General features: G+C 44.4%; 2 protein-coding genes across 2 annotated transcripts; one reads left to right on the top strand and one right to left on the bottom strand.

The window, feature by feature from the left end:
- The first annotated feature begins 223 nt into the window (after positions 1-223).
- On the top strand, positions 224-4382 carry d2hgdh (D-2-hydroxyglutarate dehydrogenase). Its single transcript, XM_015969706.3, has 10 exons — positions 224-421; positions 585-926; positions 997-1054; positions 1133-1272; positions 1344-1537; positions 1668-1836; positions 1922-2065; positions 2142-2284; positions 3582-3747; positions 3819-4382. The coding sequence occupies exons 2-10, from the start codon at positions 605-607 to the stop codon at positions 4085-4087; spliced, it is 1605 nt and encodes a 534-aa protein (XP_015825192.1). The 5' UTR covers positions 224-421; positions 585-604; the 3' UTR covers positions 4088-4382.
- On the bottom strand, positions 4334-18328 carry acvr1l (activin A receptor, type 1 like). Its single transcript, XM_015969707.3, has 10 exons — positions 18182-18328; positions 7738-7819; positions 7228-7482; positions 6945-7150; positions 6767-6866; positions 6491-6637; positions 6110-6385; positions 5801-5998; positions 5571-5701; positions 4334-5099 (listed from the first exon to the last, which is right to left on the bottom strand). Exons 2-10 carry the CDS (start codon positions 7808-7810, stop codon positions 4968-4970), a joined length of 1518 nt encoding a protein of 505 aa, XP_015825193.1. The 5' UTR covers positions 7811-7819; positions 18182-18328; the 3' UTR covers positions 4334-4967.
- Positions 18329-18695: the final 367 nt, after the last annotated feature.

Genomic DNA, 18695 nt, shown 5'->3' with positions numbered 1-18695 from the left:
TGACTAAAGGGTAGAATTCAAAAGGCCCGTATTGGCTGCTGGATCACAATGAAAGCTCTAATTCCATTGGCGTATTTTGTAAGCAACCCATTGATTGGTCTATTCTTTTCATCCTTTTCCTTCACAACTTCAGGTGTGACGCGCTAGCTGTAAACAAACTCGAGTCAAGATTAAAGATCTCATTTATGTTATTGCACAGATGTACAATGAAATTGATTTTACGCTCATTAAAAACAACTCACGTAAGGAGGCAGTAAAATAAAAAAAAGGCTAAAACAGACGTCACGCGCACCGACTGGGTCATTGGTTTACTGAGCTGCTTTGCTTTCGAGCTTCATGGCGGACTTTGGAGTTTGATATGATACAAAAAACAAAACCTCACGTGGACGGAGAGTTTCGTGTCGTAAAGTGAACGTTTACGGTGAGCAAACGGCGGTTTGACTTTAGTAAATATTGTTGATCGATGTCACAGAAGCTAAGCTAGCTTTGTAAACTGCAGACTACATAATGCTTGTCTGCAGCTTGTTAGCTAAACACAAATAAATACACATACACACCCTTTGATTTATCCTTTCATTCCGCAGCTTGTCACTTGTCACCAGGCATGCTGGGACTTTTCCAGGGAGCCTCCAGGCTGAGAGCAGCTCTGAGACTCCTGTCCTATACAGCACCGTTTCCCCCCACAGACCTCCAGAGACTGTGTCCCATCCAGACTTCTGCCCGGTTTATGTCCTTATCTCGGAGGTTGCATCATGTAGGAGAAGATGGGTCCAGGTCTTCTCCTGCTTCAGCCCCAGACAGGCTGCCTTTCTCCAGAGTATCTGTGGAAGATCTGGCCTTTTTCAGTCAGATTCTCCCCGGAAGAGCCATAACTGACCCTGACCTGGTGGAGTCCAGTAATGTGGACTGGCTGAAGTCTGTGAGAGGTGAAGCCTTCAACTGGATTCACACATTTATTGTTGTGTAGATTTAATTAGGCTCTTGCGTCTCCTACAGGGTCGAGTGAATTGTTGCTGAGACCTCAGACAACAGAGGAAGTGTCACAAATTCTTAGGTACACGACTAATCGCTAAAAGATACGAGTGTTGATCTGTTTACTCTGGTTTAGATGGTGATGGTTTTCCTTCTGCAGATACTGTAGCTCCCACAACCTGGCAGTGAACCCTCAAGGAGGTAACACGGGTCTTGTTGGTGGCAGTGTGCCTGTTTATGATGAGATCATCCTCTCCACCTCTCTAATGAACAACATACATTCCTTTGATCACATCTCTGGTAAGTCTCAAACTTTCAGCCCAAACAATGATGGAGAAAAGCTTTAAAATGGACACGGATCTCCTCTTTAGGTATTCTTACATGTCAGGCAGGGTGTGTTTTGGAGAACTTGTCCCTCTTCCTGGAAGAGAGGGACTACATCATGCCCCTGGACCTCGGGGCTAAAGGTAGCTGCCAGATCGGAGGTAATGTGGCGACGAATGCAGGCGGGCTGCGCCTGCTGCGGTATGGCTCCTTACATGGAACGGTGCTGGGTCTTGAAGTGGTGAGTGGAATTTGTAAATGCGAGACCTTTACTACCCTCCTTTGTGAGCTGCCAGCATTTGAACAAAAAGCGAGTGCCAGATGTTGCTTTTTCGCGTCTACGTGACTTTCTGTTGGACCTGTGGCTTTAGGTGTTGGCAGACGGACGCGTGCTGGACTGCTTGTCCACGCTGCGAAAAGACAACACAGGATATGATCTCAAACAGCTCTTCATCGGCTCTGAGGGCACTTTGGGGGTCATCACTGCAGTCTCCATCCTTTGTCCCCGAAAGCCCAAGTCTGTTAACGTGCTCTTCTTAGGTAGGAACTTCTTTGTTTCTCACACCCACGAGTGTTAAAAGTAAATCCTTTTGAGTCCTACGTGTTTATGCTTCTACTTTTTTAGGATGTGAAACCTTTGAGCAACTGCTGAAGGCCTTCCAGCTCTGCAGAGGCATGCTGGGAGAAATTCTCTCAGCTTTTGAGTTCTTGGATAGTGAATGCATGAAGCTGCTGAACACACACCTCAAACTGTCCAATCCCATCTCTGGTGAGTGGTCACACACACACACACAAATGTGATGAGCTAATCAAAAACAGTCATCAGTTACTCCTCTCTTCTGCAGATTGCTCGTTTTACATCGTCATAGAAACATCTGGGTCTGATCCGAGTCACGACGCGCAGAAGCTCCACAACTTTCTCGAGGAAGCGATGAAGTCGTTATTAGTTACTGATGGAACTGTAGCGACCGAGGAATCAAAAATTAAGGTAACTAATAAACGTTCTTGTTCTTTAGTGGCTTTGTGGGTTTACTTAATAACAAATACTTACTTTGTGTTTCCTGCAGAGGTAGGCTCCACCACACAGCCCTTGTGTCTCAGAGCTGATAAAAACACATCAGTGATGCAGCCTTGGCCTCATCTTTGTTATGATGACCTCAGATGCGAGTTTATTTTGAGTTAGTCCCTCATAACCATCCCAAACACCTACAATATCCATTAATGAGCCACCCCATTAGGTGGAGTGACGAGTTAACAGTTCTCTCACACACATTTGAAGATTACCTCAGTAGGAATTTTTCATGAAATGCCACGGTGCAGTCCCATGGGTCCTGGACAGCCTGTAAGAGCGGCCCTAGTGGAGACCAACTCACTGATGTCAAGCTCAGCTAGCCACGGAGACGCGTATATCCACCATCGAGAGCTCTATTTTAATAGATTCCAAATGTATTTATCTGGAGATTTCCATGAAATTCCTGCAAAATTATCGTGAATGTTGATGCAAAAGCCACTGGGAGCTCGTGAGACGAGCGCCTCGTTAAGTAGAAACCGAGACTGCAACAGATATTTTTAGTTATGCTTTTGCGAGATTTAGTCTCGAACTTGTTGCCAAAAGGCCCATGAGAAAGGAAGAAGTACGTAAAACACCACTTAAGTAAAAAATCCAAGAAATTTTTGATCTAAGTATAAAAGTATGCATTTTCAAATGTACTTAAAAGTAAAGGTATTCAACTAACATAAATGTGCAATGTGTGTGTAGAAGTGTGCTGTGGGGGTTAAAGAAAACACAAATGAGAGTACTTATACTTTTGAAACTTAAAATGTCTTGGAGTAGAAAATACAGATTACTGCTTTGAAATGTCAAAGAGTAAAAGTAAAAAGTAGATCTCAGTTAAATTACTTAAGTACAGTAATAAAGTACTTGTACTTCATTACTTCCATTACTGAACAGCAGTGCCGGTGGGTTTTTTTGTAGGACCTACAACAATTAGTTGATTCACTTTTCTGCAGGTTGTTCAATTTGTGTTGTCATGGAAACGTCACCATGTGCAAAAGCTCCACCACTCTCTCTCTCTCTCTCCAGGAAGTAACATCATTAGGATGCAGCTACAGATAAATGGAACCTGAACCTTCGTGTCAGCTGTAGGTTTAATCGGGCTGGTGACTTCCTGCTGCAGGGAAACTAAACACAGATCTGGGAGATGAATGATGTTATTGTAAGAGTTTGAGTTTCAGGTCGCCATGCTCTTACAGAACGAGACCTTTTCCCTTTCCTACCTGTCCAGGCCCTGTGGTCGATGCGTGAGCGTGTCACCGAAGCGCTGACTCATGACGGCTTCAACTACAAGTACGACATTTCCCTTCCAGTGGAGCGGATCTACCAGCTGGTGACCGACATGAGGCAGCACCTGGGAAGCAGGGCCAAGCGTGTGGTGGGATACGGCCATGTTGGTAAGAGCATCTCAACACCGTTTTAATCTCATTCCAAACACAACTTGACCCTTTCTGCTCTAACCTGGCAGGCGACGGAAACCTCCACCTGAACGTGACTTCTCCTGTGAAGGACCCTGTTCTCCTGGCGGCCATCGAGCCATTCGTGTACGAATGGGCGGCCAGATATCATGGCAGCATCAGTGCAGAACATGGACTGGGTCTGAAAAAGAGGAACTACATCTACTACAGTAAGCCGAGGCCAGCTGTGGCTCTGATGGGGAACATCAAGGCCATGCTGGACCCTAAAGGCATCCTCAACCCTTACAAGACTCTACCAGACCAGCTGAAACAACACTGAGGTCACCGTCTAAGCTGGGCTGTAGATAGGAGGAAAGAAAAGTACAGTTGGGAAAAAGTCCAGTAAATGTTTTATTACATATAAAAACACAAAGCAACATGTTTTCCCTCTTGAAACAAAACCAGCACTTGTGAACTAATTTCTTTGTAAACCGAGGCAACTGCTTATTTAAAAAAGTCTTGGATTAAACCGTTTCCAGTAAAGTTGTTGTTTTGAGGGCTTACTGGTCGCCCACTTAACTCCATCGTTGTTTAAATCAGGGAATAAAGAACAAAGACTTTTATACAAACTCCTATTTAAAGATCCTTATTGTGTTTCATCCTTTTCCCACAAACACGTTTCACTTCCTGCTGTCAGCCTACATAAGTACAATCATCATACATACATATATCCTCAGTAGTGTGGTAACAGGAGAGTTATTATATAAATATCATATAATATCTTCAAAAAACAAGTGTTTTAAAACCAGCTGTAGCTCTTTTCCTCCTACGAGGACATTTCCTGTTTTTGTGGCTCGTTCTAATAAAGAGGAGCATTTTATCGTGTCTGAACAGAGAGCGCCACTTCCCAAAGAAAAAAAAAACGCTGGCTGGAAATCAGAAATGTAGTGTTTGGTGTGTTTGTAGTAAGGCTGAATCCAGAAGGAAGTGTGTGTTACAGCCACCGGTGTCCACACACACACACACGCTGTAACTGTTCAGGTCAGCTGGTTCAGCGAAGGCGGGCGTCTCCAGACACATCTCTACAGTCGTGTAGTCGACCAGAAAGAAGGACGGCTGCTGCTCCAGTTCATCATCTGATTAGCTTCTCCTCATTATAACATTGAGCTCTTATTGAATCCCTGACGTCATGCAGCTGCCTCCAACACACACACACACCCTCAGGACTCCTTGCCCTTCTCCAGAGAGCTGTGAATCTTCTCCAGAGTCTTCTTGATGCGCAGGGCTGTGAGCCGGGCAGACGGGTTCTGGTACCAGCATTCCTTCATCAGCTTCACCAGAGCAGAGAGCGTCTGCAGAGACCATTAGATGAGTCATGAGCATGTCCAGCCGTGTCACTCGTTAAATCAGCTCAGGCTCACCCAAAATAAAAATGATATGTTATTCAAGCGAAATAAGATCTTCAGCATCATTAAATGTGAAGAATTCACCTGTTCCAGGCCTCAGAGGGGCTGGGCTGCTCCAGTGCATTCTGGGATTTGTAACTAACAGTTCTGAGCCAATCAGAACGCACAAAACCTCCACCTGGTTTCACCTGCTCGATACGGGTCTCATCTAAAGCATGTTTTAATTAGATCAGGTTTAAAAAGGGAGTCCCCATCTCACGTTCTTTAAAACCACTTAAAGAAACATTTCAAACCAAGAACATGTGAAATACTCGAGTCTACAACCATGTTAGCATCATTGTTTACTTGTTTTCTGCTCCTGATGAAACAAACAAGTGTCAGACTGAAGGAGCGAACCACTAACTCATAACTACTTACAGGATCTGAGAACCAGCGGTTGGGAATGAAAGGCCGCTGCTGCTCCACACACACCACCTTCCTCATGTCCTCAAAGCTGGGGTCGTTTGGCACCTGATCGTAAAACGGCGGCTTGTACTCCTCCACGATACCTGCGCAAAAAAATAAAAAGCAGACTTCAACATGGATGACCTCAGTAAAGCAGAACGCCGTGCACAGATGGTAAAACCGTAGCATTACCACTCACTAACCATTGCTGTACGTGCGTCTCGCTATCTCCCACAGCACCAGTCCAAAGGCCCATATGTCCACTCTCTTATAGGCATCAAAGCAGTCGGTCTGAATGGTTTCATCCAGAACTTCTGGTGCCATGTAGCGTTTGGTGCCAACCTTTGGGTTGTTGCCCACGTCCAGCAGGTTGTCTGCCTGTGAGTGAGTCACTGCCAGCCCTGAAACGCACCGTCAGACCGTTAAAAACAATCTGCAGCAATCCAACATTATTAGTGATTTAAAAAAAGGAGAAAACTCATAAAAACGCCAAAGTAATCGTTAGAGCTGACCGAGGTCGGCGATGCAGCAGCGCAGCTCCTTGGTCACCAGGATGTTTTTGCTCTTCAGGTCTCGGTGAGCGATGGCCGGTTTCCCCTCAGTGCCAAAGATCTCGGTGTGCAGGTGCACCAGGCCGCACACTATCGCCGCCGCCATGGCCAAGCCCTCCGACGTCTCCACCGCCACTCGCTGCAGGTAGTCGTAGAGGGAACCGTTTTCATGATAGTGGGTGATGAGCCACAGCTGGGTGCTGGAGTTCCGAGACGTCATGTCAGACGCCATGAACCCTGAGGAGCACATTTCATGGATTAGCTCACGTTGTGTGGAAGCCACGGCTCTGATTACATCTGAGGTCAAAGGTCAAACGTCAACATGTTGATTCTAGGACTCACCCAGTATGTTTTCGTGTCGCAGCAGCACCGTGTTGTAGATCTCCGTCTCTCTGAACCACGACTTTTCGTCCCTGGAGGAGAAGATCTTCACAGCGACATTCTCGCCCTGCCACTGGCCTCTCCACACCTCTCCGTACCGCCCCTTACCTGAATAAAAGCCAGTCAACAAAGAAAATAACAGCTACAAACTGACAGCAAACCCGTTGAGAACCTGCAAAAGTCTAAATCTGACTCTTAAAATAAAGAAACACTGGGAATGGAACCAGCAGCACGTACCTATACACTCCACCAGGCTGATTTGGCGGGCCACGGTTCTCTGTACGAGGAAGGGAAGCCCCGAACCGCTGCCAGACGTACACGTGTGATCCAGTAAGTCCTGGAGACATGTCTCATGTTAGCTAACTCTCATGACCTGCTAATGAACCGTAGAGGGGGTTAGCAGCTTCATTCTTACCGCTAAGGTGCTGTCCCCCACGTTGGAGGTGATGAGACCATCTCCCTGCTCCGTGTCAAACTCCTGCAGCCTCTGGAGGCGGCCATGATGGAGCCTCCTGCAGGCCAGCACCAACGCCACAGAGAGCAGGACCAGAACCACCACAGGACCGAGAACAAAGAGAGCTAATGTCTCCACTCGATACCGAACCGGTTCCCCTTCAGGAGCTGTGGGAAAAGGTAAATTATGAATAAATTACCCACGTTTGTATGGGTTACTCGTATCAGCTACAGCCCTTTATGACCTGACAGAAGACGAGACTTGAGCGAGCTGCTGTTGGTGTTGCTGTTGCACAGGTGCTGGGAGCAGCACAAGATAGCCTGGTGGGGGAACGGCGAGGTGGAGCACTGCAACTGGATCTGCTCAGGTCCTTTTAGGCAGCCGCGCTCAAACAGCTCCTCACCGCCACTGACCCTTATCGAGGAGAAGCAGCTGCTGCCGCGGCACTCTGAGGCCTGGAGGCACTTTGGGCCTTCACAGATACACTCCAGATGTTCGTCTGTGAAAGACAGGACGGGAGATCGACACACAGAGACATTTCAAAGCACCTCACCGCTGTAAAAGAAAACTGTAATTATGATGTTTTCTGTTGCGTTTGCACAGTAATGACCAAAAGCAGACACAGTTTTGTGATAATGTTGCTTTGTGATTCCTCTGGGCTCTGTAGAGGTTTGTTTGGTGACACATTCTCTAAATATACAAAAACTACACCCAAAAAGCACAAATCAGACTGGAGGAAAAGGGAAGAGAATACCTGAGCCCTCAGCTGATGCCAGCAGAGCCCGCAGGAGGAGCAGCAGGAGCACATGGAAGCTGCTCAGAGCCATGTTTCAGCGCTGAGGGACAGAGAGGGTCACATGAGTTCACTGTGGATAATCACATTTAAACCTCTCCTGTGTTTTCTGACTGCAGACAGGATCACGGAAACAAACGGACATCTGAAGGAGTTTCTACTCATCTTTCACTGGTTCAAAAACAAAACCTGACATTTGACTGAAACGGATCTGAACAAACGAAGAAATCTATCACAGCGTGATGACCCTAACCCAAAAACACAAACGGGATGTTCCCCGACACGTCAAACGAGCTGCGGCTTCTTCCCTCAGTTCTGAAACATTCCTTCTTTTTCAACGATCACTTATGAAAACATAACGTGTGTGTTTGACAGATAAATGACAGGCTTTGGGTGAGTCTCATTTAACCACGTCCCCCCTACCACTTAGTGCTATTGATCCCTGAAGATGGAAACAAACACAATCATGGCGCTTTTGAAGCATCAGATTAGTGATTACAGCTAAATGGTTTAGGAAAGTTCATATCTGAACAAACAATAGACATGATGAGACCAAGCCCCCACAATGCGGGTGAAAAATTGAGGCCAACGCGGAAGTGACAAAACTTGCAGTTCCACCCTCATCCACTGGGGGCTGGTGTCAGAAGCGAGCAAATCCTCATTGACTCCCATGTTAAAAATACCAATTTCACAGCAGAAATAAACATGTTTACAGCCTGGTACCAAAACATGTTTTTGGTTTAAATTATCTAGTTTACACTGAGGGGGGTGAATTTTTTTCTCACTCTTCTGTTTAAGTGTATTAAAAGCCTAAATTCTGTATAATTCAAATCAAAATCAACTTTATTTATACAGCACTTTTCATACAAAAAAAATGCAACTCAAAGTGCTTCACAGATTAAAATGGCCCCATAGATCCCATATTCCCATCCCAGCCCCCCTCCCCAAGTATAAAACAATTGACAATTACGGTTCCCCTCCCGCTCCCAACTTCCAAAGTGGACAAACAATCACCCGCACACTCATCCATATGCGCGCGCGCGCGCACACACACACACACACACACACACACACACACACACACAACAGAGGAAACAATAGGCTGAGTTCAGATGGGTCAGGTAATGAACGACACATCATCAGCAGAGCCATCTGCCCCGACAGCAACAGATCCAAGGCAGCAGCCAAGACACCGGCCCATGACGCCCAGTGGGGGAGGGCAAAAATCCCCACCACTGCCCGGGCACTACCCGAGGAGCGCCCCGGCCGCCGACCACCGGCCCCAAGGCAGAGGGCTCCGCAGAGGAAACACTGGAGGATTAAAATATATAACTGTAAAATATCAAAAGCTAATATGGATAAAAAGTGATTATAAAGATAGTAAAAGAAAACATAATCATGTAAAAACACTAAGATGTAAATAAAATGATAAAATTAATTAAAAGATATATATATATATATATATATGATACTGTGTATATATATGTTTATATATATATATATATATATAAACAAATATGACAGACGATTCAGTTAAACAGACTAGATAAATAGTAATCAGTTAAAAGCTAAGCTAAAAAGGTGGGTCTTGAGCCTATTCTTAAAAGCCTGGACGTTCCCTTCGGCCCTGAGGTCCTCCGGCAGCCCGTTCCAAAGGCGAGGGCCGTAATACTTGAAGGACGCCTCGTCGTGGGTGTGAGTCTTAACTTAAGGGATAACTAGGAGACGGCTGCCAGAGGAGCGCAGAGACCGCGAGGGTTTATACAGTAAAAGCATTTCTGAAAGATAAGAAGGCCCAAGACCATTAAGACACTTAAAAACCATTAAAAGAACCTTAAAATCGATCCTGAAACATACGGGGAGCCAGTGCAGTGATTTTAAAACCGGAGTGATGTTCTCCCACTTCCTGGTCTTCATCAGGACACGTGCTGCTGAGTTTTGTAAAAGTTGTAAACCTGAGATGCTCTTTTTGGGAAGACCAGAAAGCAGGGCATTGCAGTAATCAATTCTACTGGTTACAAAAGCATGCATCAGCGTCTCCGTATTGGCCCGAGAGAGAATGGGGCGGACTCTGGCGATATTCTTAAGATGGTGAAAACCTATTTTTGTGATGTTTTTAATGTGGGGAATAAAAGTCAGCTCAGAGTCGAAAATAACACCCAGATTCTTCACTTGTAGTGATGGATAAAAAGACACTGATTGGAGTTTAGGTAAAAGTTTCTCTCTCTGGGCCTCAGGACCGATGACTAAAACTTCAGTTTTGCCTTGGTTGAGCTGGAGAAAGTTTTCAGTCATCCATGATTTAATATCTAAAATGCAGTTAAAAAGTGTTTCCATTGGCTGTGCATCATCAGGAGACACGGAGATGTACAACTGTGTATCGTCAGCGTAACTGTGGAAATTCACCCTGTATCTTCTGATGACGCACGCCTCCTGATCCTAATTAATGAGCATCAGACCCACGTGACCACAGAGCTAGCTCAGTGGAAAGGCCTCAGTAGAGCCTCGGTCTGGCTTGGAAACTGTTCCGGGATTTTGAGTCTCTGTGTTTGTGTATGCTTTTTTGGATATTTTTTGTGCAATTGTTGGACAAAATGACTTGCTGTGGCATTAATTGCACTAATAGAGCGTCCAAGGAGTCTCCATTTTTTTGGGTAAGTAAAATTATATTTATGCATTTTAGGTCACTGCCGAGCTGAGCTTAGATTTTAACATGTACTGTTTAACCATGAAATTTAAATGTAATAGGGTAAAACCCAGTGCATTTAACATAATGCCGCACTTAAGAAAATGGGTTGAAATATAACATGTTGGTGGAGCTGGGTTCCGACTATCGGCTTGTGGAGCTCTCGGGAGACCTCTGTTTTCTACCCGGTTCTCCCCTCCCCGCAGCTCGGCACATCTCTGTCTGATCACGGCTTCTGTCTGCTGCGCGGGCTGCCGGCTTGTGGAGCTCTGGGATGGAAACCTTTCCACCCGGTTCTCCCCAGCGTCAGCTCTGCGCATCTCAGATCGCAGCGGCGCTTGTCTGCTGTGCGGCTGCTGGCTTGTGGAGGTCTCGGGAGACCTCTGTGTTCCACCCAGTTTTACCCAGCGGTCAGCCCGGCGTATCTCTGACTCAGAAGCTCTGGTGTTGTGCACAGTTAACTCTGGTTGTAGCTAGGTTGCTACCTCCGTTAGCTTATCTCCCACCTCCGCGTTAGCTTTGGGTTAGCGTCAGGTTAGCTTGTAGCTAGTTCTACCGGGTGTCATCAGTTGATGCCAGCCATACAGCCCCACCCTCAGCTCCACCTCTCTTCCCTTTTGTGGAATTGTCTGGGCTTGACGGAACCTGTGACACGGTCAAAATGGAGGTGGTGGCCTCCTCCCATTTTTCTTCAAAAACGTGTTATTGGAGCTAGTCTTGGGCGGCATACCAGTTCATACTACAAACCGGTGTTTATTTTGGTTATGATATGAATTTTTCACATAACGCTATACCGGTGAATGGCCAGAACAACATACAGAACGTTCGTAGTAGGAAAGTGTTTCAGCTGGGACTCATTTCACTGCTACACACAAACACCACAGCGTGGTGAAACCAAGAATGGCGGCTGCTGTCACGGCGACATCAGAACTTTGAACGCAGAAGAGCTTATTCCAAAAAGAGGAGCCACGTCTGTTGTTTGGAGGTATTTCGGGTTTAAAAATTCGGACGTGGAGCAAACAACTATTATATGCAAATGCTGTCAAGCAACGGTGGTAGCCGGCGGGGGTAATATCAGCAACTTGCTTCATCAACTCAGCCGAAAACACGTCTTGGAATACCAAGCATGTCACGAGCATCGATCTGCACCCTCCACCTCCAAGGCTAAAACGGCTAGTAGCAGTCAGAGTCAGACGTCCATTAAAGACGCGTTCGCTAAAGGGACTGTATTTAAAAAAAATAGCAAGCGGTGGGTCAAGATAACCAACGCAATAATGTTGGATGTGAAATCATAAAGATGGTTAACTGCACAGATTATATGCAAAAAGTGTTCAGTAAATAGTTTATTTTGACTGCAGGATTTTCCTAGTTGTTTTTCTTAACTGCTTTCTTTTGACAAGGATACTTTGAGGGGGTTTCTGCATTAACCTACCTGTGACTGGACATGGAAAAACTGGTATTCTGCACATGAAGGTAAACAGGCTATTTAAGGCCAATCTAGTGCAGTAAATATTTTCTTATAAAAATAATCTGGGTAATCAAAGCCTTGTGAAAAATACCGTCAAATACCGTAAAACCGATATAATTGAAAAAAATACCGCGATATGACATTTTTGCCATACCGCCCAGGCCTAATTGGAGCCTATGGAAACCCACTGTCCAAAATTTATATGTCGATGGATGAGACCTTATCCATAGGGCAGTGTCCTGTCTGTCCTTCAAAATAAAATGTCTGTTAAAAAAATACTAAAACGCAAATATATCTGATCTTCACTTACATTAAACTGGGCTCACTGTTAAATGACCCGCACTTGTATAGCGCCTCTCAGAGTGAGGACTCCAAAGTGCTTTACACTACAGTGTAGGGCTGCAACAAACGATTATTTGGATAATCGATTAATCGGATGGGGTCTCGACACGATTAATCGATTAATCGGATTACATGGGGAAATTTTTAAAAACTGCTAGGGAAACGTTATTTCTCTCCTTCCTTCACTTTATTTAACACAACATTATTAGAAAACAGTTCAATAGCAGAAAAACAACATGCCATCACATAAATTGTCTTATAAGGTGTATAGACAGAGACCCTAAGCTACATCTATCTGTGACCTAAAATGCTTGGTCCAAGTTAAACAGCTTAAGGGCAATTCTCATCTGTTTTGTTTGATCTCATCTGTTGACATTTATTTTAAATGTAATTAAACATAGGCTGTGAATTAATCAAAATTGATCACTATTTCCAAAAATGACTGAAAAAATACCAAATAAAACAAAAGTAAATGAATGCCATTCTCCTTGCGATGATGCCCTGGGCAACTGCCATAAAGTCACATCAAGAAATGCTGCTGATCATTCCAATGATCCCAAATAGACTCACATTAGGCCACATGAAAGCAACTGAACCCAAAAATATATTAACCAGTATATAACTGCACTCTCACACAACACGCCTGCAGCAACAGTTAGGACTCCTCCCTCCCTTTTAAAAGCGTTTTTGCTTCTGAGGACATTGTGGTTGTAAAACCACATGCTAGTAGTCTGGCCCCGGTGTGATCAACCAGTTTCTGCGGGAATGTGACGGCGGAACCAGGGCCAGATTAACACTTTGTTGTACCCTGGGCAACAATATTCAAGGGCTCCATCATCACGACCCGAGGATCACCATAATATGGTCACATACAGAATATTTTACTGTAATATGCAGTAAATATACTCAATACTTGAATGCCTGACAACACGTAACCCGCCCAGAGTAACCTTTGACCCACCTCGTGTGGACTGACCAATGAGGAGAGGGTCTTAACTTGAGGCCCTCTCTTCATTGGTCAGTCTGCATGAGACTGACTCTCAACTGACGTTCAGTCGTAGGCAGCGAAGCTTCTCTGTGCAGTGCAAAAGCCCGGGTGGACAGTTTGTTTAATGTAGGGAGACCATATTTCCATTTCCAAACAAGAGGACAGGGGATCTGTGCCTATGATGTCACACTATGGCAACACCACACAAACCATGTTGGGACCCATTTTTTGTAAGAACTAAATTAATATCAGATTCTGCCAATAAAAGGGCTCTAAAACAATTCATATGTAAATATTTTGCATATTTAATGCAAAATCTCATTTTTCTGCTTTAGTGCTGCAACAAGGTTTTATTAATAATAAATTATTATACCTTTTGTTTTACTACAGCATCGGTAAGCTTCCTGTGCACAGATTATTAAGGATGCTTGTTTCAGCTGTGAGATTAGACGATAGGATCAATGATAAAATAAGTTGTCACACACTCCATGGAAACTTTCAGATAATCCACAAATAGTGGCTTTCAAATGGTTTTGTTACTTTTTGCAAGTTTAGAAAAGAAGCTGATGAGACAGCATATCTGATAATTTAGTTTTTCATCTGATAATATTAGAACATGTCAGTGATGTCTGAGGGGCTTTTACAAACACTGTATAACTAATACTCCTGGACAGGGCATGAATTACACAGAGGCTTCTGGGGAGCCCAGTTATGGGGGGGGGGGGGGGGGGGGGGGGGGCATTTTGCCTTGGCCCCCAAAATGTCTTGAAACGGCCCTGGGTGTGTGACTGAGTTTTGAAGGTGATCTGAATTGTATCAGATGTATAACTATGACATGTGTATAACTTATTGTTTTTTACTGGTAAAAACGTGTAGTGGAGATAAATCTACCTACATTTTACTTTGTTTTCTTGTTTTTATTTAACTATTTTCCTGTCCTGTCTGTCTCTCATCTTCCTGCATCTCCTCATAATTCTCCAGAAAATCTGTTGCCTGGATTCTTACTTTTTCACCTCATCAGTTACTTTTGAGCAGATCAAAGAGATCTCCTGACCGCAAAGCGGAGAGCGCGTTTTCGATGCTGCGTGAGGTGAAATCACCACAGCACAGGTGATGAGCTCCGCAGTAGTGAGCTTCAGGCACAAATAAGACAGAAAATAGAGAACATGTGCAGACAAGAACGATCGTGTGCTAATTATAGTTTTTTGGTTGCGCCACTTTGAGAATGGACCGTGCGCTGGAAGCAGCTGCCTGGATCGCTGTGCAACAATGCGTAACCGGTTCGCAGCAGCGCAAGTCTGCAGGCTCTCCCTCGCGCTGATCTGCGGCTCTCCCTCGCGCTGATCTGCAGGCTCTCCCTCGCGCTGATCTGCCGGCTCTCCCTCGCGCTGATCTGACTTGCTCTGGTCTGCGCGCAACGGTGGGCGGGAAGGGGGGGGGGGGGCGCTTTTGGAAGAGTTGTGCGACACAACGAATCGATGACGCAATTCGTTGCCAACGCTTTTAGTAATCGATTTTCATCGAATTCATCGATTCGTTGTTGCAGCCCTACTACAGTGTATCATTCATCCATTCACACACACAGCCACACACTGATGGTGATGAGCTACGATGTATCCACAGCTGCCCTGGAGCGCACTGACAGGCGGGGCTGCCGAGCACAGGGTCACCGGTCCCTCCGACCACCACCAGCAGGCAAGGTGGGCCCAAGGACACAACAGCAGAATTCTGTCAGGAGCCGGGATTGAACCTGCAACCTTCCGATTACTGGACAACCTGCTCAACCTGTTGAGCTACTGCTGCTGTTGGGGTGGATGACATAATAATAATTAGAGTCGATGATCTGCCAAAGCAGAAAAGGTCATAAAATCATCACATCCTGTCTCTCAGGAAGACTGAGAACATTCCATGTTTCAGGATTGTTTCTACTGGGACGATTTAAAGTGCGACACACTAAGCCTGATCACTTCCTGCCTGGTGAAAAACATTCTACAGATGATCCTTTTACTTTATGACCACCTAATTTTGTTCTGCTAACACTATTTCACTGTCAGCTGTTTATGTACATGGCGTTAGCATTACTGGCACCTGTAAGCATAAGGCAGCTAATGTCATCTTTGTTGATGCTATGAATAACACATTATTCACTGCATCTTTTATTCTTTCAGGGGTTTTAAATACAAAATAGTCTCATTGAATATTTCAGTAAGTTCCAAAATAGTAAGAAAACTTTCAAACAAATTCTGGTTCAAATTCATAAATTATTGTGATTTTAATTTAACCCTCCCACATTCCTAAAGGGGTCAGATGGACCTCAGTAGGGTTTTTATCTCTCAGTCTTTCATTATGTTTCCCCAGTTTCGTCACTAATCCAGATGTGGCGAGTCCTCCAGTAAGAATTTGAAGGTTATTGTTCCAAATTATGCCGTTATCTCGGTGGCGTCCAATGGACACTGTGTACACGCTAGGGTTGTCACGGTAACCGGTGTAGTGGCAAACCCCGGTAAAAAAGTTGACAATGATAATAACCATCTTGTTTTTAAAAAAAAATTATCTCAGTGAATTATCGTGGCTGCGGTGTAGGCGCGGTGACCCTTACCAGCCACCGTATCATCTGCTGAAGTTGGTGGCGGCACATGCGCACTTTGTTGTTTACAACCAAAACTTTCTTGAAGCAAAAGCTGAAATAATGGCCAAAGGAGGAGACGGCAGTGCTCAGGACATTTATCATCCCTCAAAGAAGACAAAGTCGGAAGTACAGGCATTTTTTGGATATTTGAAGAATGCCGAGGGACAGTTTATAGAAGACGGCTCCTGTTTGCAGAACGTGCAGGGTTAGGGTTAGGGTAACCCTAACTCTCCCAGTAAGGAGTGTCTGTGAAAGGCAGCAACACTTCAAATCTCATGACACATCAGCGTGACCATCACCCACAACTCTACAGTCAACGCAAGGCAAGTTAGCGTTTTAGCTAAAATGCGTGATCCGAGGATTTGGGTTGAGGGAGAATGCAACGAGTCGCTATATAAAGCAGCCGCAGCGCCGCTACCTGCATATAAACCGTGTCGCGGACACCCCCATGTTGAAATGACACTATGCATTACGGGGCTCCCAGGGGCAGATAAGAGTTGGTCTCTCTCCTAGAATAATAATGAATTTAACAATGATTACTGCCTGATGACATTTTCCCAAATCTGCAAAGCTCACCGGAAGGACACAAACCGAGGACAATATTTTCCTGATAAAGGGTTTATTACTCAAGTAAGGGTAAAAAAGTATCTGATTAGAAGGCTACTTGAGTACTGAGTATCATCTCGTCTAATATTTTTAAAATGATGACATCAAACAGACAAAAAATAAGAAGTTATGGGCAAATATTGGTATTTTAAAGACTAAAGGGGAAAATGTAAACAAATAAACAACATAATTACAAAATTACACATTTTAGGCAAAATTTAGACACAAACTGAGGACAATATTTTCCTGATATACAGGGTTCATGTAGTTGTCTGAAAATGTAACACATTTAAAAAATATCGTGATAATACAGAAAACGGGATAATTTTGGTCACCATAACCGTGAGGTTAAATTTTCACACTGTGAAAACCCTAGTCGAGGTTTGCATGCCTTTCTCACAGTTTCTTGACTAATAAAGCCCTCTTTTCAAAGTTTTGGCTAAAATGTAGTGTTTCTTATTTATTTTATTTTTCAAGCCACCCACGTTCCAATATAATCCAGGTGTTTTCTCTACCACCTCACCCCTGAAACATGGAGGATAAGCCTGCTCAACCATCCTTCCCAGGCGGAGGGCTATAATAATCACAGTTTTACATATTGCCCACCAAAAGTTCTGTGCAAGAAAAAAAAATACATCAATTGTTCTTAACAAGCATAAACCAGTGTCGCAAACTGAATGAATATATTTCACCCACATCATGTGTAGATTAAAGCGCTCTGACATGGCTGATCTGGTGTTGTGATTAACTCCTCTTAGGAAACGTTAACATATGCACATACATGTGTTAACAACTTTGAGTGTTTTTTGTTGGCAAAATAACCGATTAAACTTTTCTCGGTTATTAACCCAATAAAATCTGTTAATAAAACCTAATTTTATTGCCTATTGTGAGTTTTGTGCTTTTTCAGTTGTTAATGTATTTTATCTTATTTAGACTGCATTTTACTCCTTTTCTGTTCGTCGGCCCCAGTCTGATTAAAGGCTTTCAAACACTGACAGAAACATGCAGCTTCTACAATGGCTGATTGGTTATTTACTGACTGAAACCTTTAACTGCTGCTCCTACAGACTTTAAACGAGAAGCCAGAGTGGACACAGCAGTATTTAACCTTCATCTTACATTTAACAGATCGTTTATTACGGCAGATGGAAAAACAGGGAACAATTAAAGAACTGATTGTTGATTGGTCACCTCCATCATGTATTTTTTAACCTTATTTCCAATTTTATAGATGGTGCAACTCTTAAAAGTTATTTGTAGAGACTAGTCTATGCAACCTTACGCTAAAACGTCTCTGGATTAAATTTCAATTAATAAAAATTTACTTGGTTCATCTAAATGACAAATAATAAAAGACTTTGCTAGAAGAGCCGCTGGTGTGTTTATCTCTGCAGTTGTAGCCTAGAGGACAAAAATACTCTTTAAAAGGCAGCGCCTTAAATTTCAACGTCAACCCTCCAGAGACACTTACGTCCGTATAGTAAACGTCTCCGAGGGGAGGCCTGGGTGTGTGTTGGCTGGGGCTAACAGGCCATTAAGCGGCTCGTGTTGTCCGTCCAAAGGCGTCTCGGAGGCGCCAGCCAGCCAGACTGTTAGCCCCGAAAGCTAAGCTGGAGCACAAAGCGCAAACTAACGGGCGCGCGCGATGCTAGCAGGGATCGATTAAAGAGAACACGCACCTACCTGGCACGAGGCGACGTTTCTAACTCATTCTGGGACGTCTCTGCAGTTGGCAGCTGAGCTCAAATAATCGTTCCAGATTGATTTGCAACGTCCAAACGCCGAAACCACAACTCCAGCCCAACCCACCCACCGACTGTTTTCCCTTTTCCAGCCACAAATTACGTCACCAAAACATGTTACTGATGGGAATTACGGCTCTTTTTAGAGAGTCGGTTCTTTTGGCTCAGCTCACCAAAAAGAGCCGGCTCTTTCGGCTCCCATTGGCTCCTCAGATTTTCTGTTGCGTAAAGTACATTTATAACAACAACAAAAAAATGCAAAACTATATGTAAAATGATTTACTAATGTAAAAAAATGCAATGTATCAAATATTTATCATTTCTATGTGTGGCAGCGTGAGCGTCCTGTCACAGTGTCCCTATTGATCATGCGCCCTGGCTACTTGGCCAAGGAGAACTCCCTTTGGCTGACTGGTTATCGCGTGTGACTCTCACCCGGGAGTCTGGGGATCAAA

The sequence above is a fragment of the Nothobranchius furzeri genome, chromosome 18 (assembly GCF_043380555.1).
Source record: "Nothobranchius furzeri strain GRZ-AD chromosome 18, NfurGRZ-RIMD1, whole genome shotgun sequence".
Taxonomy (NCBI): Eukaryota; Metazoa; Chordata; class Actinopteri; order Cyprinodontiformes; family Nothobranchiidae; genus Nothobranchius; species Nothobranchius furzeri.
This window is presented reverse-complemented; position numbering and strand designations above follow the sequence as displayed.